We start from the raw sequence: 19,145 nt of genomic DNA on the forward strand, positions 1-19,145 counted from the left end.
GCCCCCGGGGCCGGGTTAACCTCGCCTTACCCCTGACCCTTCTGCGGACCGCCCGCCCCCGAGCACCGTGCCAGGGCCGGGCGGGCGCGGCCCGCGGCGCCGCTCCCTCCGCGGGTGCCGACGGAGACCGGGAAACTTTCGGAGGGAGCCACTTCCTCGCCCGGCGCGGCTTGGCGGGGGGGAGATGTCAGATGCCGGCAGGGAGAGAGGGAGGGGGAAGGCGGGGAGGCGCCGGCCGCAGCCCCTCCGCCCGCTGCCAGACGGCCATTTAAGCCGCGGGCGAGGAGCGGCGGCGCAGGGAGGTGGCCAGCCCCGTGCTCCGGCGGCCGCTGCCCCGTTCGCCCCCTCACCCCGCCCCGCGCAGGGCTTCCCCCGCGGCTCCGTCCCCCCGCCTCTCTTAGGGCGGGGCGCGGGGGAGGGCCGGGACGCCGGGCGGTGCGGGGCTCAGCCCGGCCATGTCTCCGGGGGCGGCGGCGTCGGGCTGAGCGGCCGTGCGCGCAGCGGGGAGCGCTCTCCGCCACCATGAGGCGGCTGCCACTGCCCCTGCCCTGCCTCCTGCTGCCGCCGCTGCTGCTGCTGCTGCCGGCCGAGGTGAGACCGAGCTGCGGGAGGCTGGGGGCTGCCGCACCTGCCCCCGCCGCGGCTGCTCCGGCTCGGCGGGGCAGGTGTGCGGCCGGGCTCGGGCTTTGTCCCGCTGCGGCTCCGCCGGTGCCGCCCGCGGAGGGGAGGGCGGGGGGGCCGCGGTGTGGCCCGGCGGGGGCGTCGCTCACCTGGGGCGGGATCCCCGCGGCCTCCCCCTGCCCCGCGGCCGGCCGCAGCGGGGGCTGTGCTGGGGTTCAACCCGGCGGTGCAGCCGCGTGGTTCCTTTCGGGGCACGAGGTTGTTTTCCTGGTTAAAAGCTGCCCTGGCTACAGCAGAGACGGCTCCCGTCTCCCCAGTGTTGTAGCCTGCCCTCCTCGTGTCGCTGCTGGTTAATTATATTAATAGGGTATATATATGGTAATAGGGTATTTGCGCGTTGCCCGTGCCGGTGGTGCACATCACCCGCCGGATTACAGCTTTCGGGATCATCGCGGAGTTTCCACGGGAAAATGCTGCCGTGGTCCGGAGAGAGCAGCCCTAGCTGCGCAGGGCAGCGGATCAGCAGGAGGCCTTGGCCAGCGCGCTTGGCTTTGAGGCCCCGCTCTGTTCCCACGTGTGTTGTAGGATGTTCTTCCAAGAACACCTTTCAGCGATGTAAATCGGAATTGCTTGCCAGGTGACCCACTCAGCATGCTGGCACAGGCTGTCTCACCCTTGCTTCCCTCAGCTGATGGTGTTCTCAGTGTTCCTGTAGGAGTGCTTCATGGCTGCTGTGAACTCTGGTGTTCTGGGGCTTGCTGAACTTTTGCTTCCAGATGTACCCGCTTGTCCTCTCTGCCTCAGTAGTTTCTGCTACTGAATTGTGAATGTGTGTTGATAGGAACCAAGGTGCTCAGTAATATGTGGTGACAGATCTGCCTCAGAGCTGCAGAGCAGAACTGTACTGCTTTACATTTTTGACTATTTTTTCCTTACCTTGCATTGGCACCCGCTTGTGATTGCAGCCAATGACTGTTGTAAACCTTTGCTTCCTTGTCTTGTCTGTTTCAGTTTGGGGTGCCTTGCAGTGTTTAGTTGTTTGGTCTCTGTTTGTTGTTGTACCGAGCCTAGGTTTAAAAATCTCTTCTGAACGAGAGCTAAAACTGAATTGGGTATTGAAGTACACCAAAATATTGGAAGACCTCAGAGGAGGCCTGGATTGTCCTTGGGTACAGCCTTGCAGGATCTGCCTGCCATGACCTCTGTTTGTAGTTTTTCTTCTCAAGCTGGGTGTAAAATCTTATGACTTAGTCATATCAATGTTCTCTAAGTCAGGCTCTTAATTGGTGTCTAGTATGATTAATATGAATACTAAAAAACGTGGACCCTCTCCTCAATTACATATAGCTGTATTTATGTATTCATCATCTTGGGACTCAGCTACAGACTCTCAACTAGGTTTTGTCATCCCCTGATGTTACCAGAGCTCACATCAACATGCTACAGGACGCAGGTCAGATCTGCAGATTTTGGTGTGGCTCATAATTTTAGGTGGGAACTCTGCAGCTCATAGTGTCACCATTGAAAATTTAGAAGACAACATTCTCAGTTTTGACTTAATTGTACCTGTGAATGTGAAGGCTGAGGCAAGAAAGACTTCAGTTTACCAGGCTTCTTAGCTAGTGTTGTTCAGCACCTGGTGGAGCTCTGAACATTAGGAGCAGGTGCTTGAACTGCGGGCAGGTGGGGAGAAAGTTCCTTTAGAATTTTTTCTAATGTTAAGGAAATATTCTATCTAATAATAAATAATAAATATTCTGTCTAATGTTAGAGGAATAGGATATAAACCAGGTGCTCACTGATGACGTGATTCTGCAAATCATCGTCTCATTTGAAGTGACTAAATTTAACTGTAGCCACTTAGGTCAGGTAGGGGGGGGATAACTCATATTTGGAAAGGTCATTGTGTTTCTATAGCCTATAAGCAATAAGGATGCAGAATAAAGCCTTGCTTGGAGGCAGTGATTTAAGCACAACAGTCTTGTTGCCCATGCTGTTCACATGGTCTTGCCGTCTAAAAATGAGGATGTTTTCTAACAGGGCACAGTTTTGCTCTCTGTAGGGTTCTTTGCGTAGTCTCAGGCTGGTGTTAGAGTTGGCCGGTGTTGTTGGAGGTGTGGCATGTGCTCAGGTACAGGGGCACGGCCTGTCACTATCTGTGGAGGCTTTTAGCTGCTGTAGGAAGGTGACAGCAGCTGGCAGGAGTGTCAGGCACATGGCGTGAGCTGGGCTTCATGTGTTGCCAGTAAGAATTATCGCCCCTTCTCTGCAGTCTCCCAGCCAGCCCGAGTGGAAGGGCAGCGGGTGGGGTGGAAGCAGCTCTGGGCTGCTTCTGGCCTCTGTGTTGCCTTTCAGATGACTGTGGGGTCGGAGAGGGGACAGTGCTCCACACTGGCACCATTGTGGGCCCAACCACATGCAGGGACTGGGAAGCAGCCGGAGCTGTGGAATGGCTGTGTCACGGCAGCTCCTCAGTGGTATGATGGGCACATGATCTTTCTGTGGTGTCTTTTACTCATGGATAAGCATCTTGCCTTTTTTTGAGGAATTACAACATAGTGGGCAAAGTTGGAGTTGTTAAAAAACAAACCTTGCTCTTTGTTTTTTATTGAGAGTGATCATATTAGTGATATGATAAATAACTTATACTACTGAAAGAGCAGCAGACAGTGTTTGGTTTGTTTTAGTGTTTAGAATTGCAAGTGCCTTTTATGTGGACTTAATAGCTTGTTGTTACATCTTATTCCATACACAGAACTACTGATACTGTGTGAGTTGATTATATAGGATTATGGCTTAATTACTGGTCTGAATTTCCAACTGAGGAGTTTAAATGAAGAACTGTCTTATCTCAAATGTGGGCTTGCCATGTGTGTATGTTGCATGTGAGATAATTTCTGCTATATATTGGTCATTATTAATCATCCTTGTTGAGTCTTCCCTTCTATAGTACCCTAAATTTAAATTTTAGTTTGTGAAATTATTCTGAGTAATCTTCAGCACATGCAACAAGTTAATAGCAATTTCCATTAAACTTTGTGACGGGTTTACATACAGCTCATTTAGAGGCTTGCAAAAGAATAAAGACTGAGAATTGTGAGGCTCCCTTGCTGCTGCTTCTGTAGATGCACTTCTGGAGTAAACCCTTTGATGACCACTGTTAAAAACACAGGTATGAGCATTGCTGATCTGGAGACCTGAGCAGGCCTGAACTTAGGCAGAAGAGACCAGAATAAGAAGCTGTACCTGTGAACAGAATTTGCTTGTGTCTGAGGAGCTTAGAAATAACCTTTTCATCTGCCAGGCCAGGTTCTTTTCATGTGATGACTGCTTTTGTTTTTGTTTAAAACAGCAACACAGGTTAATTTCCTGAACTTCTTTATGTTCCTTACAAAGCCCCACAGCACAAGCACCTTCTGCAGTGCTCAATGGAGGCTTTGTCTTCAGCGTGGCATGGATGTGCCCAGTGCTTCCTTAGAGGCATTGGCTGGCCGCACATTGCAGCACACTCACATGGTTTCCAATACTTTGAGTCTCCAGCCAGCAACACACAACAGAATATCTTCTTCTGCATATTTGAGATCAGAATTCAGACCCACAGTGGAAATGTTGTCTGTGCAAACAGCCATGCTATTATTAGTACTTCCTCAATTATGTGAGCTACATGCAAGTCTTTGTTGAGAATTTTTATGGCATGTAATTTTTTATGGTTGGAGTTTCTAAATATGAGTTGAAGTTGCTGCTGTTTTTGAAAATCTTTGGTTGTTCATTGTGCAGGGCATAATCTATATAATTTTAATTTATGCATTTCCTTCTTTCTGCTAGACTTACAGGGTATCATAGAGGGAGCATTTTGACAGTGTTGGAGAGTGGTTGGGTACTTGGATGTTTGTAGGTGCAAAGCCTATCTATGACATTTACTTGCCTGCTTGAAAGATTCTTGCTGTATGAGCAAAGGCGAGAGACACTACGAAACCAGTTGGTGGCTGCACATCTGGTCATTAGCCTGATGCTTTTAGTCTAACTCCAAAATTTGAGTGCAGATAGTACCTTCAAAATCATGAAAGGTTGCTGGAAGTGTAGGAGGAGCTACTTGAATTTTTTCCAGCAGAGAGGGCCTACTGCTATGTAGGGATGGGAGAGTGAAAGAACTTTGCCTTAAATGGAGCTATCAGTAGGAAATTAATTTTCAGCAGGAGATGACTGTGCAAGGGAGGACTTTAATTGGGAGGGGGTGAACATGTGCTAATATGAAGTGTTGGAAAGCAAAGAGTGTGGGGTAAAGAGTGATCAGGCATCACAGGAAGAGAAGAACAAAACAGATGCACTGCTCTTGAAGGCTGCACCAAGGCTCTTCCCTAAGTGCTCCCCAGCTGTTCCCAAATGTATCTGCACATTAACAGGCCTCCTGGGGCTATTAATCCAAAATTCCAGGAGAAAATCCAAGACTAAGCGGGAAAAGTATTTCTGTAATCCAACAAAGAATGGACACGTAAATGTGGTCCAAGCAGAGATGAATCAATGAATTCATGGCCTCGTTTAGTTATCTTCTATGGCCTTCATGGGCTTTCAGTGGAAAAGGCAGGGAAAGATGTGTCCATATCTTCCCATAAATGTTGCTGGTATTTGGCACATCACTGAAAGTACTAATTTTCCCGCCATCATGAGGAAATTGGAAGAACCCCTGGATATTAGAAACCAAGCAGTCCACCCATCACTCTCTTCCTCCTGTTACTCTCTGTGAAGATACCAAAGGCCGTGTCGGAAAGCATCTTTATCCACCTGTAGAAATGTGATAGACGAAAAGGTAACTGTAACAGAAAATTTCTTTCAAATGTGCTTTCATTTTTTCACATTTGAATGTGCTTTCAAATTTCACCAACAAAGGAGAAGAAGTGGCAGCTCTGAATGGAGGAAGGAGTGATGTTGGTGTTTGCTGTGGTACCAGACCTGTGGGGTCTGTAACTGGCCTTGGCTTTACACGGTGCTTCAAGCCCAGCCTGTATGAGTGGGGAAGAGGGCTAAGGCTGTGTTTGACATGAGTACTGCTTTGGGGAGGAGAAGGGACCTGAAGGAACACCTTCAGGCTCTCCTAGCCAGTGCCTGGAAACCTTTTTCTCTCCAGTGCTGCCTGTCTTCTTGTTTCTTATTCTTATTGTACCTCCTGTTTTTTTGGTAAACTTGTGCATTTTCTCATTCTTTGTGCAGTTTTAGCCAAACTGAACAAGTAAAAGAAACACCTAGTGTGTCATTGGGAAGTTCCTATTGCATGCAGAGGTTTTGTTGTGTTCTTCATGGTGGCTTCTGCTTTAGGGTTGAGAATGTGGGTGTTTTCTTTAAATGTTGGGTTGGGTGTTTTGTTTATTGGAAGTGATTAATGGTTTTTTGGTTGATTGGTTTGGCCTTCTGGTGTGCAGGAGAATGCTGTCTACATACTGTAATACTTGTTTTTGTGTTCTGTGCACCAAATGAGCCAGGGCTTGAGTATAAGGAATAATTTGTGTTAACTTCAGCCTTATTTTCCTTATTGAAGGTAAGAAATTTTTGCTTCTGAGACTGTAAAATCGTCGAGTAAAGACTTGAACATCAGGTGCAGAGCTTTATTGCAAATTACAGCCTCTCTCTTGTGGCCTGGTAAGCAGATGCAGTCTCTTAGCACTTCTGAGCCCCAAAGTGCTGGAACCCTCCTATCATAGCCCAGGTGAGTGGAGAGATGTGAGTGCCTGGGAGCTTTCCCTTGTTAGGCTGTTAGATTTGTATCTAGAACATAGCTGGCTCTGTGATGAGGTGCATTCTCAGAGTAATTCCTTACTTCCTTTTGGCACTATTTTGGTAGGGTTTTTTGTTTTGTTTTTGTTTTTTTTTTAGTATCTGCTAGCTTGCAAGCATTTGGGCTGCACCTAGTCTGCATGACTGTGCTCCCCAAAGAGGGTTATTTGTGCAGACCACCTTTGTAGGAGCCAAGCCTGTCCTTGGTCATTGAGGGACTGTAGCTTGGTATGGCTGTAAATGCATATTTAAAAGCCTCTGCTTCTGCTTGTTCAGCAGGATTTATTTATTTTTTTTTTAATGGAGTATGTCAAAATGAATCATTCATGGATGTCTTGGCAGGTGGGTGGTAAGACAGGGAATCTGCATGCCTGTAAGAAGACTCCTGGCCCAGTTGATGTTGCACATCTCGCTCTGCTTGCTGATGGTTTGTCTCTGCAGTGGTAGATGGCTCTGGAGGGTGTTTTTGCACAGGAATGCTGGTGGCTTTTGTTTCTGCATTCCCCATTGTGACAGAGCTTAGACAGAGTTTTCTGTCATTATTTCCTCTTGTGCACTTGGATTCTTGTAAATTAGAGCACTTTTAACTAGCTTCCTTGTTTATTTTCTTATATACACATGTGAACAGATCACTGCTAGCAAGTCTGTTTCTATATACCTGGTTTTGAGTCTTCACTTTCAAATTGTATTTTCTACCAGCTCTGTTTCTTGAAGTAAGTAAAGAACCATGTGAAGTTTGGTTTGTGATTGCCGCATTGACTCAGGCAGGAGGATGCTGCAAAGGATAGGGCAGGCCAGCCTATATAAGCAGCAAAGCATCAGACCATCCATGGTATTACAGACTGGGAAAGCTTTTTGCTGCTTCCCTGTAGCAGTTGTTGTGCCTGCAGGATCAACAGTCCCTGTAAATAAGTGGAGGTTGCTTAGTTCTGCTGCCTTTCCTTCCCAGGGTTTCCTCATGCCCGAAGAGGCTCAGACAGCTGATTCCCAGACTGTCCCCTTGAAACTTTCAACTTAATTTTCCTGAAGGTCTCATGATACAGAAGGGGAAAATTGAGAGGCTTCATTTTAGTTACCTTCATCTGTCTGCATCAGCTTAAGGACAGGTGAATTGTTAGTTATTGTCTGAATTTAAAGTAAGAGAGGTTCTGTCTTTGTGTCAAAATGTGCTCTGCTGCTTGACTTTGTGCAAGGTGGCCTCTGTGCTCTGAAGTGGAAAGAGCAGGGTGGATGCTGGAGTGGAAATGCATGAGGCTTCCAACATCAGGGACATCTGGATTGCAAAGGCAGCCAGTTTTGTGTGCTGGCAGGGATTTGGGGTAAATGGGCTCTCTGAGACCAAGATGTGGTTTTGGCTGACAAAGAGAAGGGCTTCCACTGTTTCCCTCTGGGATGCAGGTGAAAGAAATGCACATTAGCACAAAATAGCAGTGTGGAAGCATCGGAAGAGATTGACTCAGCCTTGCTGGTGGTTTTAGTACAATATGTGACGTGCCACAATTTCACAATCGTTTTTAAACAATAAATGTAACTTTTTATGAAACACTGTGAGGAAAAGAATGGGTGCCTGTGGCTGGCAGCAGATTTACATATGTAAAATTGTACTGTGTTAATAGGGGAGTCTCGAGTTTTCTTCCTTTTGTGACTGTGATCTTTGATTCTGCAGTAATTTTATATACTTATAAATACATGAAATCGAGGAGGGAAATAAAATAGAGAACAGTAAATTGGTAGGGTCCTTTTGGATCATCAAATTCTGTTTATTTGCTTTTTTCTAGTGAAGGCAGATATAGGAATTCTAAAGTCTTCTTGACACTGCACATTCTATAATTGCCCATTTATAACCAAGTATGGAATTGAGTCCATGGCTTTTCTGCTACATGAATTACACTTTCTAAATTCTAGTATTCTTTCTGTCTGCTTGCAGGGTCAGCTGCTTCTTCTAATAGTAGGCCTGAAGTTCAATACCAATAAAAATGTCCTTTTTTGTGGTGTTCTGATGTGATTTTATTTTTTTGCTAAGTAGGCTGTGCCTGGTTAACTGAGGTGTTTGATGATCTCACCTTCCATGGATTTATAAGTTTTATTTTATCAAGGAGAAACACAGGAATTGTAACCACAGTTTCCTTCACAGTCTTTATAAACGTGTATCTTCAACATAAAAAAAGAAGTTCTTTCTTAAGGGAAGTTTGTTGTCTTTGCTTCAGTTTACATAACTCTTTCAGGGTAATTTGCCTCTAATTCTGTGCAGCTGGGCACCAGGGAGAAATGAGCAGCCTGGCTTTGAGGTCAGGATCTGGCCTTTTTTACTGGCACACTGGGCATGTCACAGACACAGGCCTGGTGTTTTAAACTCGGAGTTTCTGATAGATTTTGTATCTGACAGCTGAGGAAAGGAGACTGATGTACTCTTACATGAGGTAAAAGAGTGGCATTAATATTTGCAGAATAAAAGTTGGAGTTTTTGGGGCTTTTTGTGTTTGGTTTTTTTTTTAATCTGGCTTTTTTGGGGGAAGGGTTGTATTTTTGTTTTAATTCAGTATTTCTGTGCTGTTCAAAATCCTATTTCTGACATGAAAGGAAAAAAGGAAAAATTTTTGTGAAAGCTTCTTTTGGTTTTTTTTCAAGTGAATAATAGACTAGCCAGTTATTCTCATTAACTTTGTGCTAGTTTTAAGATTTCTTACAACCAACTGAAAAACCCCTTGCTTTATTGGTACTATTAAGTTGAACATGTTCATTTGAGTGATCAGTGATAAATTAAATGCATTACCAAATCCATTGTAAAATAATTGAAACTATCCCTAAGCACGTGCTAAACACCAGTAGATATTGGTATTGTGAATGTGTTAAATGAAATCCAGTTTTAAGACATAACTATGGGAAAGGACAAGGCTGTAAGATCTGGAAGTGGATCTGTTGGGCCTTTGTTCTGTAATCTCCATAACAATGCAGGTAATTGTATGTATATGACAAATCTCAACAATACACTCCTTTGTCCCTATTAAAAGAGAGAAAACTTGCCTTTGTCTGTAACTTATTAAGAACTTACATTTGGACACGTTAAAATTTTGGGGAGATATTCCCAGTGAATAAAACCTAGCCAGTTAGTAAAAAAAATTTTAAAAAATATTTTATTGTTGAATCCATTAGGAGACAGGCCTTTTTTTCCAACTTAACAGTTACAGATTAAGTGTTGTTTTAGAGTGCTAAGATGTTTCTTCATAAGACATGACTTTAATGGCCAAGTCCTCAAACACTATGTTAGTGCATTTTTATCTTCTTCTTGTCTTTCTCTCCAATGATTTTTCACTATTGCTGAAGGGTAGTTGATCTAAAATATAAATGTCTTAGCATATTTTTTGTATGGATTTAGGACTATATAATGAAAGTGTAATTGCTTCTAAGCTTTTATTTCTTCTGTGGCATTCTTATTTCTGATGTCTGCTGTACACTCGTAGTAAAATAGCCACATTAAAGAAGCTAATAATCAGCTCTATATTCATGAATTTGACAGTCTTAAATTCTTGGAAAAAAAGAGTTGTATCCTTAACTTACTTTATAATGTGCTTTAAAAAAACACCAAACACCCAAACTAAAAAAGCAAGAAGTTATTATATGCTTTTGATGATTAAAAGATATAATTAGTTTATTGTACTCTGAATTAAGCTAATATTTTCTTTCTTTCTTGTCCACAATATTTTGGGTAATCCTGCCACTGCTGATGAGAGTGCATGTGCTGAGCTTTAGCCAGCAGCAAATATTTGCAGGTGGATGCAATATCTGGAACAGCCTTAGGCGATACTCATTTCCCAGTCCTACAAGACAGATCTACGGTATGTGGCTTAACTGGTATTTTTTAAACTATTGTCTTCTGACTCAGTCTTCATAATTTTACATGTATCTGTTCAACTGTTTCCTGGTTCAGTGTGCAAAGCACAACACTGCAGGAGGAGTGAGCAGAAGGTCAGAGCTGCTGTTTAGTTACTGCAGAGCATGCTTTTCCCGCTTCACTGATAATGGAGCCTAGTTCTTTTCATGGTGGAATTGGTTAGGACTTCATCTAAGTGGTGCAAATAGTTCTCTTGTAAATTTCTGAAAGTTTGTTCTGAAAAAACAAACAAACAAAAAAAATTTAAAAGTTGTCCTTTTCAGTCACTTGCACTGTTTTCATTTTCAGCTTGCAGGAAGAGACTACTGTCCATCCAGCAGTTAAGTCAATAAGTTAATGACTGGGTGATTCACACATATCAGCCACTGCTCCATCCTAGCAGAGCCACTGCCTGCTTGCAGTGCTTCTACTGGACAGAAGGTCATTTTTGATAACCTGTGCCCTACAGGTTATGCTGCATGCAGAATTCCGTGCAGTGCATTGATAGTTCGTAAGCAGTGTGTGCAGTGATTCCTCCTATCCCTAAGTTTAGGGCTATTCACTACACCTGGCACAGTTGCTAAGAAGAACAATAAGGTGTAATGCCCAGTTCTGCAAAAAAAATCTGTTGCTGCAGATTGAGTCTCCTGCAATCTTGTTTCTGCAAATTGCCTACCTTAGTTGCTTCTCTCTTGTAAATGATTTTTTTTTTAAATTGAAAAAAGGCAAGATGAAAAAGCAATCAGGTATCTCATATATAGACATTTATTCAGTCATTGCTACATGTGGTGTTTCTCACTGTTGTCTCCAGATTCCATCAAATTCATTCCATGAATGTTCATCTGAGTTTTGCAGTGAGAACTGGGCAGCTGAACATTCTGTCTCCTCCTGTAGAAATGTGTGGAAAAGATGGGAGATAAGATAGTGCCAAACTTCAGTTTCTGTTCTGAACAAAGACCTCTTACTTTTACTTTCCTGAAGTCAGACATTTGCTGTTTCATGCTACAGCATGCACCATTCAAATCCTGCTGGAGTTTTGAAGGTAAGGCTAATGACTGAGAAGTTCCAGGACTTGTAGTATGTTGTTGTGTCAAGATTTGTTTGAGGACTTGGGAGCTGCTCACTTGCCACCCATCAAATCTTTTTTTGTGCTTTCCTCCCCTTTCTTGCACTGGTTGTTTTGTGACCTGGAGGTTGTAAATGCCATGGGATGTTAGAGTCGAACATGGCTACTACTAGGGAATCTTGTGGGGTTAGGATCTCTGGCAATGTCTTCAAAACAGAAATCTTCCTCAGTTAGCAGGTGCATATAGGAAATCAGCATAGTGCTCACCTGTCTTCACCAGGGTTCACTTCTGCTCACAAACTGCATCAAAAATGAGAGCTGCAGGAAGAAAAAGGCTTCCTTTATACAACTTCCTGTATTTTGTGAATACAGGGTTCCTTTTTGGTCATGAATGGGTTATAAATCAGACAAAAGCAGGGTTGTGGGGTCTTGTCTCTTTCTTCTCTAAGTGAATTGGCTAATTCTTGGTGGGTTTGTAGATAGGAAAGGCATTCCTTACATCAGGCACAGATGGGGAAAGGGTTCTTGTGTGGTGAGATAGACATTTACCTCTAGACACAGGGCAGCTTGTGGTATACCACTCGAGTGCTTGGGAAAAGGGAGTAGGAGTGTGAGTGAGGCTGCACAAAACCTTGGCAGGTATTTAGTGGGACAGTGAATATCACCCCGGATACGTGTCATGGAGCGAGTCCCAAGTCTGAAGCCGCTCCTTGTAGCAAGTGGGGCAGCAAGAAGCATTGGGATGCTAGGGAGCTTCTGAAGGGATGGCACATGGATGTGCAGATCCTGCTAAAGGTAACTGCCATTATATTGAAAAGGTGCAAAAATCAGTGTGCTGGTAAAGTGTCTGCACTGTAAATGGCTTCCATCAGGCTGCTCTAGCCCCAGACAGTGTGTATTGAACATAACTGAAACAAACCCGTTTGTTGCCTTTGCACAGCAAATACTGCTTTTTTTTTCCTGACCAACAAAACCCACAGTTTGTTTCTGGATGTCCTGTAGGGTCATAACTAGTCTTGTGAGCAGTCTGTGGTTTGTATGCATTGGGTAGTGTTTGGAGGACATTAATCTGAGATGCTCCTGCCCCTGCTTTAATGCAGCAAAGAGAGCTAAACAAGAACTGGGTACAGCTGCGCAGGACAAGTGTATGAGAGACTACTTGAGCCTGGAGTGTAAGCACTTCTTCATCACATCCATCTCTGTGGAAGGAAGCAGAAGCAAAGTTTCTGAAGAAAGAAGTATGTTGCTGGGGGAGGATGATGAGTAAACACAGAGTGTACATGAGTAGCAAGATTGCTGCAGCCTACATAAGCTAACAGCATGCCTCAGCTGTTGAAGCAGTGCCCAAGTATGTGCTGTTTCATTACACAGAGCTAGACCGTATTCCCTCTGACTTGAAACTGACCAGTCCACCTCCTTCTTCTTAATTAGATCCTCTTGGGATGAGACATCCATTCCTGGAATGAGAGAGAGGCCAAATTCACACAGACCCGCCACTCCCAGACCTCTGCACACTTGACAGCTGTGATAACATGGCACTATCCCCTCTAATTTGTATACTGGTTAAAAGTGATGGAAGGCATTTCTGGGCAGCTGGTGTTGAACCTGCAGGCACTCTCTGCATGAGATCACCAGCTGTGTGCTGCTTGCAAAGAGGTGATGATGATCGGTGTCCGCTGATGGTCAACCCATGATGATCTGAGAGTGTAAGAGGAGTGAGCTTGTCTGGTTCATCTGCTTCACTGAAGTCTCCAGTCTATGGTGACCATTATTGAGGGGAAGATGTGACTGTTTGCATATTTATATTCTTCAGGGTATTGCTGAAAGCTCCCTAGCTGGGAGTGGGGCTGCCTTGCTTGTTTTGAAAATGCATGGGAAGGCAGTCTCTGGTCTGAAGTGCCCAAATGTATGTTATTTTAAGCTTGTATGTGTGTAAACACACAGTCTGAATTTAGGGATCATTTCTGTGACTGCATAATCAACCTCTGAAAACCTAGGATGTGTTGGAATTAAAGCTGCCCACATGACTTTAGTCTGCCCCTTTTCAAAGGATGGAGGCAGAGCCTAGAGTATGCACTCTTCTGCTCCCCATCCTTGGCTGTCTGCTCAGTGCCAGCCCCCTTGCAATAAGGTGCTGCTGGAGAAGCTTCAGCTGGCATGGATATATTTTGGAATGCAGGTAGAGGGTGTCCCAGTGCAGCTCCCCACACACAACCTTGCTAAGAGGTGTGTTTGCTCCCCCTTGGATTTTTTGATTAGCTTCAAGCTGAGGTGAGAGCATTTCTTTCACCCCCACTGCTCCAGTTCTGCAAAGGCTTCATTCAATAGGCAAAAGTCAATTTTTATTTTGATATCTTAAGTATTACTGAAATATGTAAGCTTTTCCTAGCTACACCAAGGGCAACCTTAGTGTGAAGGGAGCACTAAAGGGGTCAGGGAAAGTCTATTTCTTGCCAGACCATTAAAAAAAGGTCTTTAGTGTATTTTGCATCTGCACAGCAATCTGTTTTCCCCCTTTCTCAATGTTTTGAAGCATTTTGGTTGCAACATTTCATAATTAAGTAAATATATATAGGCAGATGCTGGCACATAGCCCTAAAATTTTCTCTCCAAATTGAAGCACTTGGGGTAAGTTACGAAGAGGGATCTTCTGATTAGGCTGGGTAATGTCATGTTACACCCTGTGAATTACCATTCAGATTTCTCATTTAACTAGTTGGCCTTGATTTTCAGAGCATCAGTGCCTGCCTCTGTCATACGGAGCAGCTCTTCCTCCTGCTCCTGTCTTGCTGCAGATGTTCACCCACAGCCAAGCTCTGTGCTGTGGGATGCACAGTGTGTGAGAGCACCCTCAGAGATCCTGTGGTGGTGATGCTCTGGTGAAACCTCCAAGGACACCTGAGGTGGGCAGACTTGACAGAGCTGTGGCACAGCCCAGTGTCACAGCCTTTCCTAAACTCTCCTTCCTCTGGGCCAGGTAGGCCTGGTGTAACTTAAAGTGAAAGCTCCACCCATTCTGAGTTTTCTTAATGCAAGTGTGGATGGTCTTTCTCACAGCATTTCTCATACTTATTTCTAAATCAAGTATATCCCATTTTCTTAAGTCTTCTCTGTATATACATAATTGCAAATTGTCATTTTGATTGAAAATCCATCCTTAATGGCCCTGTCTTTTACAGTTCCCTGTAATATATTATTTTAGAAATATAGCTATTTTCATATTTTAGCATTTTTATCAATATGAAACTTCAGACCATGATTTCTCTATGAAAAGTCTTAAAAAGTCTACTGCTAAAATTCAGCCCTGTTCTTTACAACTTTTTATCTCCCCCTTTCCTCTTCTACCCACACCTCAAGTCAAATTTTAGGTATGTAGGTGGAATGGGTTTTACTAATGGGGGGCAAACAGATAGTTACATGCAGTGATGATGGAGAGGAATGAGTGCCTGTGTAGTGTGGTGAAAAAGTGTTTTTTGCAGAACTCAGACTGTAGTTACACATGGTTTATGGTACAGCTTTGACTCCAATTTTATTTCATGCTTATATTCAATTTTTTGCATATACACATCACAGAATAGCTTGGTTTCATTTGTATTTATTTGGCTTGCTGAGGAGGAGGAGGATGGTGTTTTAATTGAAAGCAAAAATTCCTTTGAACCATACGCCTCACTTTTCAGTCAGCTCTAATTGAATTTCTTTTTCCTCCCTGTTTCCCCTTTGTGTGCATAAATGAGAACTTACGTGGGAGATCCCCATCACTGTTATTGTGTCACAGTCCTGTTCTGTGATCTCCTAGTTCCCCTTGTATTGATCAGACATGTTAACAAAGATTGTTATTACAGACACTTTTTTTTATGTGGAAAGAACTTATGGCAGGTTAAGTATTCCTACTGTAGATCCTTTGGTCAGTATTTCAGAGTGATGATGAAAATTAATGTGTTGAGCCCCTGGGAAAACTTCTGTTCTTAAATGTGGAGAAAAAGTCACGAGGGTCTGAAGTAACAGTGAAGTGATGGCACACAACTCGGCTTTCTGAATTTCAGTGCTGCTAAGTTATTGCAAGAGGACCCTACTCCTGTTTTTGCTTTAAAAAGTAATTTTTAACACTAGTTAGTTTTTGAGTAGCTATATGATAATATGCTCTAAGTAGCATTAGCTGGTTCAATATATGTGTGTGTATACATATAATTATATCTCTCTCTCTCTGTATTTGACTGTGTATGTGTACAGTATATATTTGTAAATGTAGAACAGAAGAGATGAGCCTTTAGTGAGAATAATTTATTTTTCTATTTAGTTTTGTTTGTTTAGTATCAAGTATTGTTTGAAACAGGCTAAAGGAAAAGGAACTGTGTGTTGAGATAAGCAGTAGGAGAATAAAAAAAAAGAAGACATGTGCTTGGCTTAAATGATGACCTGACTTACTGTGATATTTTCCAGGCACTAATATTTTCCTTTTTTGCTAAGATTATAAACAGTTGATTTTTATTGAGTCTACAAAATAAAAAGAGCAACAACATTAATACCTTTAACTGTTCCTGAAATATGCATTGGAGTGCTTTGTTTTACTCCTCCTTTGTGTTTTGAAGAGGAACCTTGCTACATCAGATTTTAATTTCTACAACTGATTAAGGAACCTTTAGCTTGACAAATAACCATGTGATGAATGGCAGGGGGAAAAATGGTGAATCAAATAGTGAAGTACTTGGATGGATTCACCTCAGGCATTTACAAGGAATTTCATCAGTACAACATGCCACAATTGTTTCAGTGGCTCTTCTGTTTAAGTTCAGTCGATTCTGGCCAGGATGTCTTTTACACAGGCATTTTGTGTAACCATGTCTCTGTAACTGGAGGAAAAATCAAGGGTTTCTTCCATCCCCAGCATCCCTGGTGTTGGTGTGTCTGCCTGGTAGAAAGGGTCTGGCAGCTGGTAGGGACATTGTAGTGGTGTATTTGGGTGTGGGTTTGATATGGGCACCTGAGCTCAGCAGCCTTGCTAGGCTGACGTGTATCCAGTCCAGATCCTCTTCTGCTGTGAAGCTGACGTCCGAGCAAGGCAAGTACGTCCGAGCGTGGGGATGGCAAGATTGGATCAGTTGCCTGGGGTTCAGCAGGAACTCTGAAGGTTTGCCTTGCCAAAGCAGAATGTGCCTGCTTGCTTTCCATCCATCCCATCTTGAGGGGAATTTGGATTTCTTTAATGCTCAAGGCTTGTGCTTGTTTGGCTCCTAAGGCCTACAGCTCATTATGTCTTGGTTTAACAAGGTGTCACTTGCGTTTGGACTCCAGGAGCCTGTTCTCTACAGCTTTTGGCCACATAGCTCTTTGTCTGTTTTGTTACCTGGATGGCAGCACTGTGAACTTCCTGCAGCAAGAAGTCGTTTATGGAGAAAAGAGGGAATTAAAAAACATGTGATGGATTTTGTGCTTGCTATCAAGAATGTATTTTCCTATGAAAATAGAATCAGTGAAAATGTAAGTCACAGTCTGCATGGTAGAAAATTACCTATGTGTACTGATAGAGTACTAAGAGGGTGGTAGCAATGTCTGAATATTTCCAGATACATAAATAATGTCATATTGTCATATCATGGTCTAGACACATGTTGCCTTCAAATAGAAAAATATATAATACTGCTTGTTTAAAAGTCTCTCTTTTCAAAAGGCATGTGCCAAGAAGCAGTGTGCTGGGGAATAGGTTCATTTATAACCAGAGAGTTGTTTGTTGTTTTTTTTTTTAATAGCAGAATTGTTTGTGAATGAGCAATGGAGATAGTGACCTACAGGGTTTACAAAATGTGGGAATCTGCCCATCTAGCCAGCACTATAAATAAGTAAGAAAGGTTTTTGAAAGATTTTTGTCAGTTCAATATACATTATTTTGTTTCAGCAAGTCTCCTTTGCTTCACAGGCTCTGTTCTGTATATGATGCTATTTATAATCTGGGGTGGAGGAAGAGTCTCTGGGAGTGGGTGATTCACAGACACAAAATAGGGCCATAAACAATGTTAACAGTGTAGCATAATCTGATAAAATCAGAAACTTGGACAGAGAGTGCAATGCTGTTCCTCACTAGGGTTGTTGTGTGGCGGCTTTTTCTCCCTTTCCGCTGACCTTCTCTGACTTGCCAGAAATGCCCTCTAGTTTCGTTTTCCTAAGAGCCCAACACTGAGTTGCTGAAGGTTAACCTAAGAGCAGTGCTCTGGCTCTGCAGGGAGGCTTCATGACCCATGTGAAGAGTGTGTGTCACCGCTGGTTTTCTGGGACGTGGCAGGGGAATGTCCAAGGACTCTGGTAGCTCAGTGGCTGTCTCCTCTGCACCCTGGCCTGGCTGCAGAGAGCTTGTGTTCGTGGCCAAAGGTGGATCAGTGATCGTATCACGGGCTGGGAGGTGAGGAGTTATGGATATGTGTTCTCTCATGCTGCTCCCTTTTTGGGCTCTGGTGGAGAAAATGGAGCACTTAAGAAAATCTGAAGCTTGCCTAGGACTATGCTGAGGGACAGAGAGCAGAGCAGACAAGAGCTGTTGGACCACACTGAGGTGGTATTTTCAGTGTGTGCCCTTACTATACAGGTAGAGATAGCTTAACTACCTCCAGGAATAAAATGTGTGCTACCTTGTGCAAAAGGAAACACTGACAAAGACCAGAATTTCTTACTGGAAAGAAGAAAAAAGTAGAAGAATTGTGAGGTGCAAGGACATAATGGTTTGGTGTTTCTCTAAGGCAGTAGTTGGAGGCATTATTTGATCTGAACTCTTGAGGCACAGCATTCATTATATGTGTGTACATTTTTTTGAGGCTGTTACAGACTGTTGGAGAGGAAGTGATTTGTCAAACTTGCCCAAGTACTGCATTGCAGAGCCCATCCTAAAATTCAGGGCTCATAAGCAGGTTTGTGTATCTACAAAACCATGGTGTGTCCAGCAAATCACAATTTAGGGAGTCACAAGAGAGGAGTACGTGAAGACATGAAGAAAAAGACTGCAGCACAGGAATGAAAGATAAAATCTTCCTGTGGTGGTAGATGGGGATCCCAAAGTACTTTCTGCTCAGAAGCCTGTAGGAACACAATCAGAAATAAACTTTTGAGCATTCAAGCCACAACGGAGATGAAAAGCACATAGAGTTAAAAAAAAAATAAAAATAAAAAGGAAAAGAAGCTAGCCCAGTGAAATAAAAATACACAGGCAAAAGTGTACACCCATTCCTAGGCACTCATAGGAAAATTCTATCTTTTGCTTTCTCCTATTATGGGAGGGGTCATTGTTTCTTTTTCTAGTAAAAGAATCCTTTTTTTAAAATGTCTGTGGGAAAGGAGAATAGTCTGAATTGAGTCTTTGAGATGTTGCATTACAGAGAGTCACAGAAAATGTACTATGCAAATGACTATCTGCCTTATGAGATGCCTCAATAGAGTTCATTGTCTCAATATTGCTATTATTGGAGATGGATGGACACTACGTGATTTTACCATCAAGCTGAAAAACTTCAGTGTTACAGTCTCATTACGAGGGCATTAATAGTCCACTGACTTAAAGGAGAGAATTAAATTAAGGGGAGTGAAAGGTCCATTGCTCTGTCCATTTTAGTTTGTCTTTTGTGGACTGTGCATCATTTTAGGGGTCACAACAGGGGGGTTTGTGTTTCATGGTCTTGGTTTTGTTCATCTTTCATTGCTAATAAAAAGAAAGGCCTTTTATAGGGAGGAATCCTCCAGCACCTGCTGTGATTGTGCTTGATTGCAGTTGTAGGAATGCTGGTGTTGTTGATGGTGGTGGTGCTTTCTCAGGTGGGGGCTGACCTGTACCACCGT

At 43.4% G+C, this 19,145-nt stretch overlaps 1 protein-coding gene across 1 annotated transcript in view; it reads left to right on the forward strand.

Annotated features, from left to right (window-relative positions):
* The first annotated feature begins 444 nt into the window (after positions 1–444).
* Positions 445–19,145, forward strand: part of PTPRJ (protein tyrosine phosphatase receptor type J) — a 73,833-nt gene continuing 55,132 nt past the window's right edge. Inside the window, exon 1 of the mRNA XM_088057810.1 lies at positions 445–591. Coding sequence (XP_087913936.1) covers positions 523–591 — 69 coding nt within the window. The 5' untranslated portion in view covers positions 445–522. The remainder of the gene's footprint in view (positions 592–19,145) is intronic.

Source organism: Pseudopodoces humilis, chromosome 7, assembly GCF_049639895.1.
Source record: "Pseudopodoces humilis isolate 2021_Gansu_Grassland_sample_001 chromosome 7, ASM4963989v1, whole genome shotgun sequence".
Lineage (NCBI taxonomy): Eukaryota > Metazoa > Chordata > Aves > Passeriformes > Paridae > Pseudopodoces > Pseudopodoces humilis.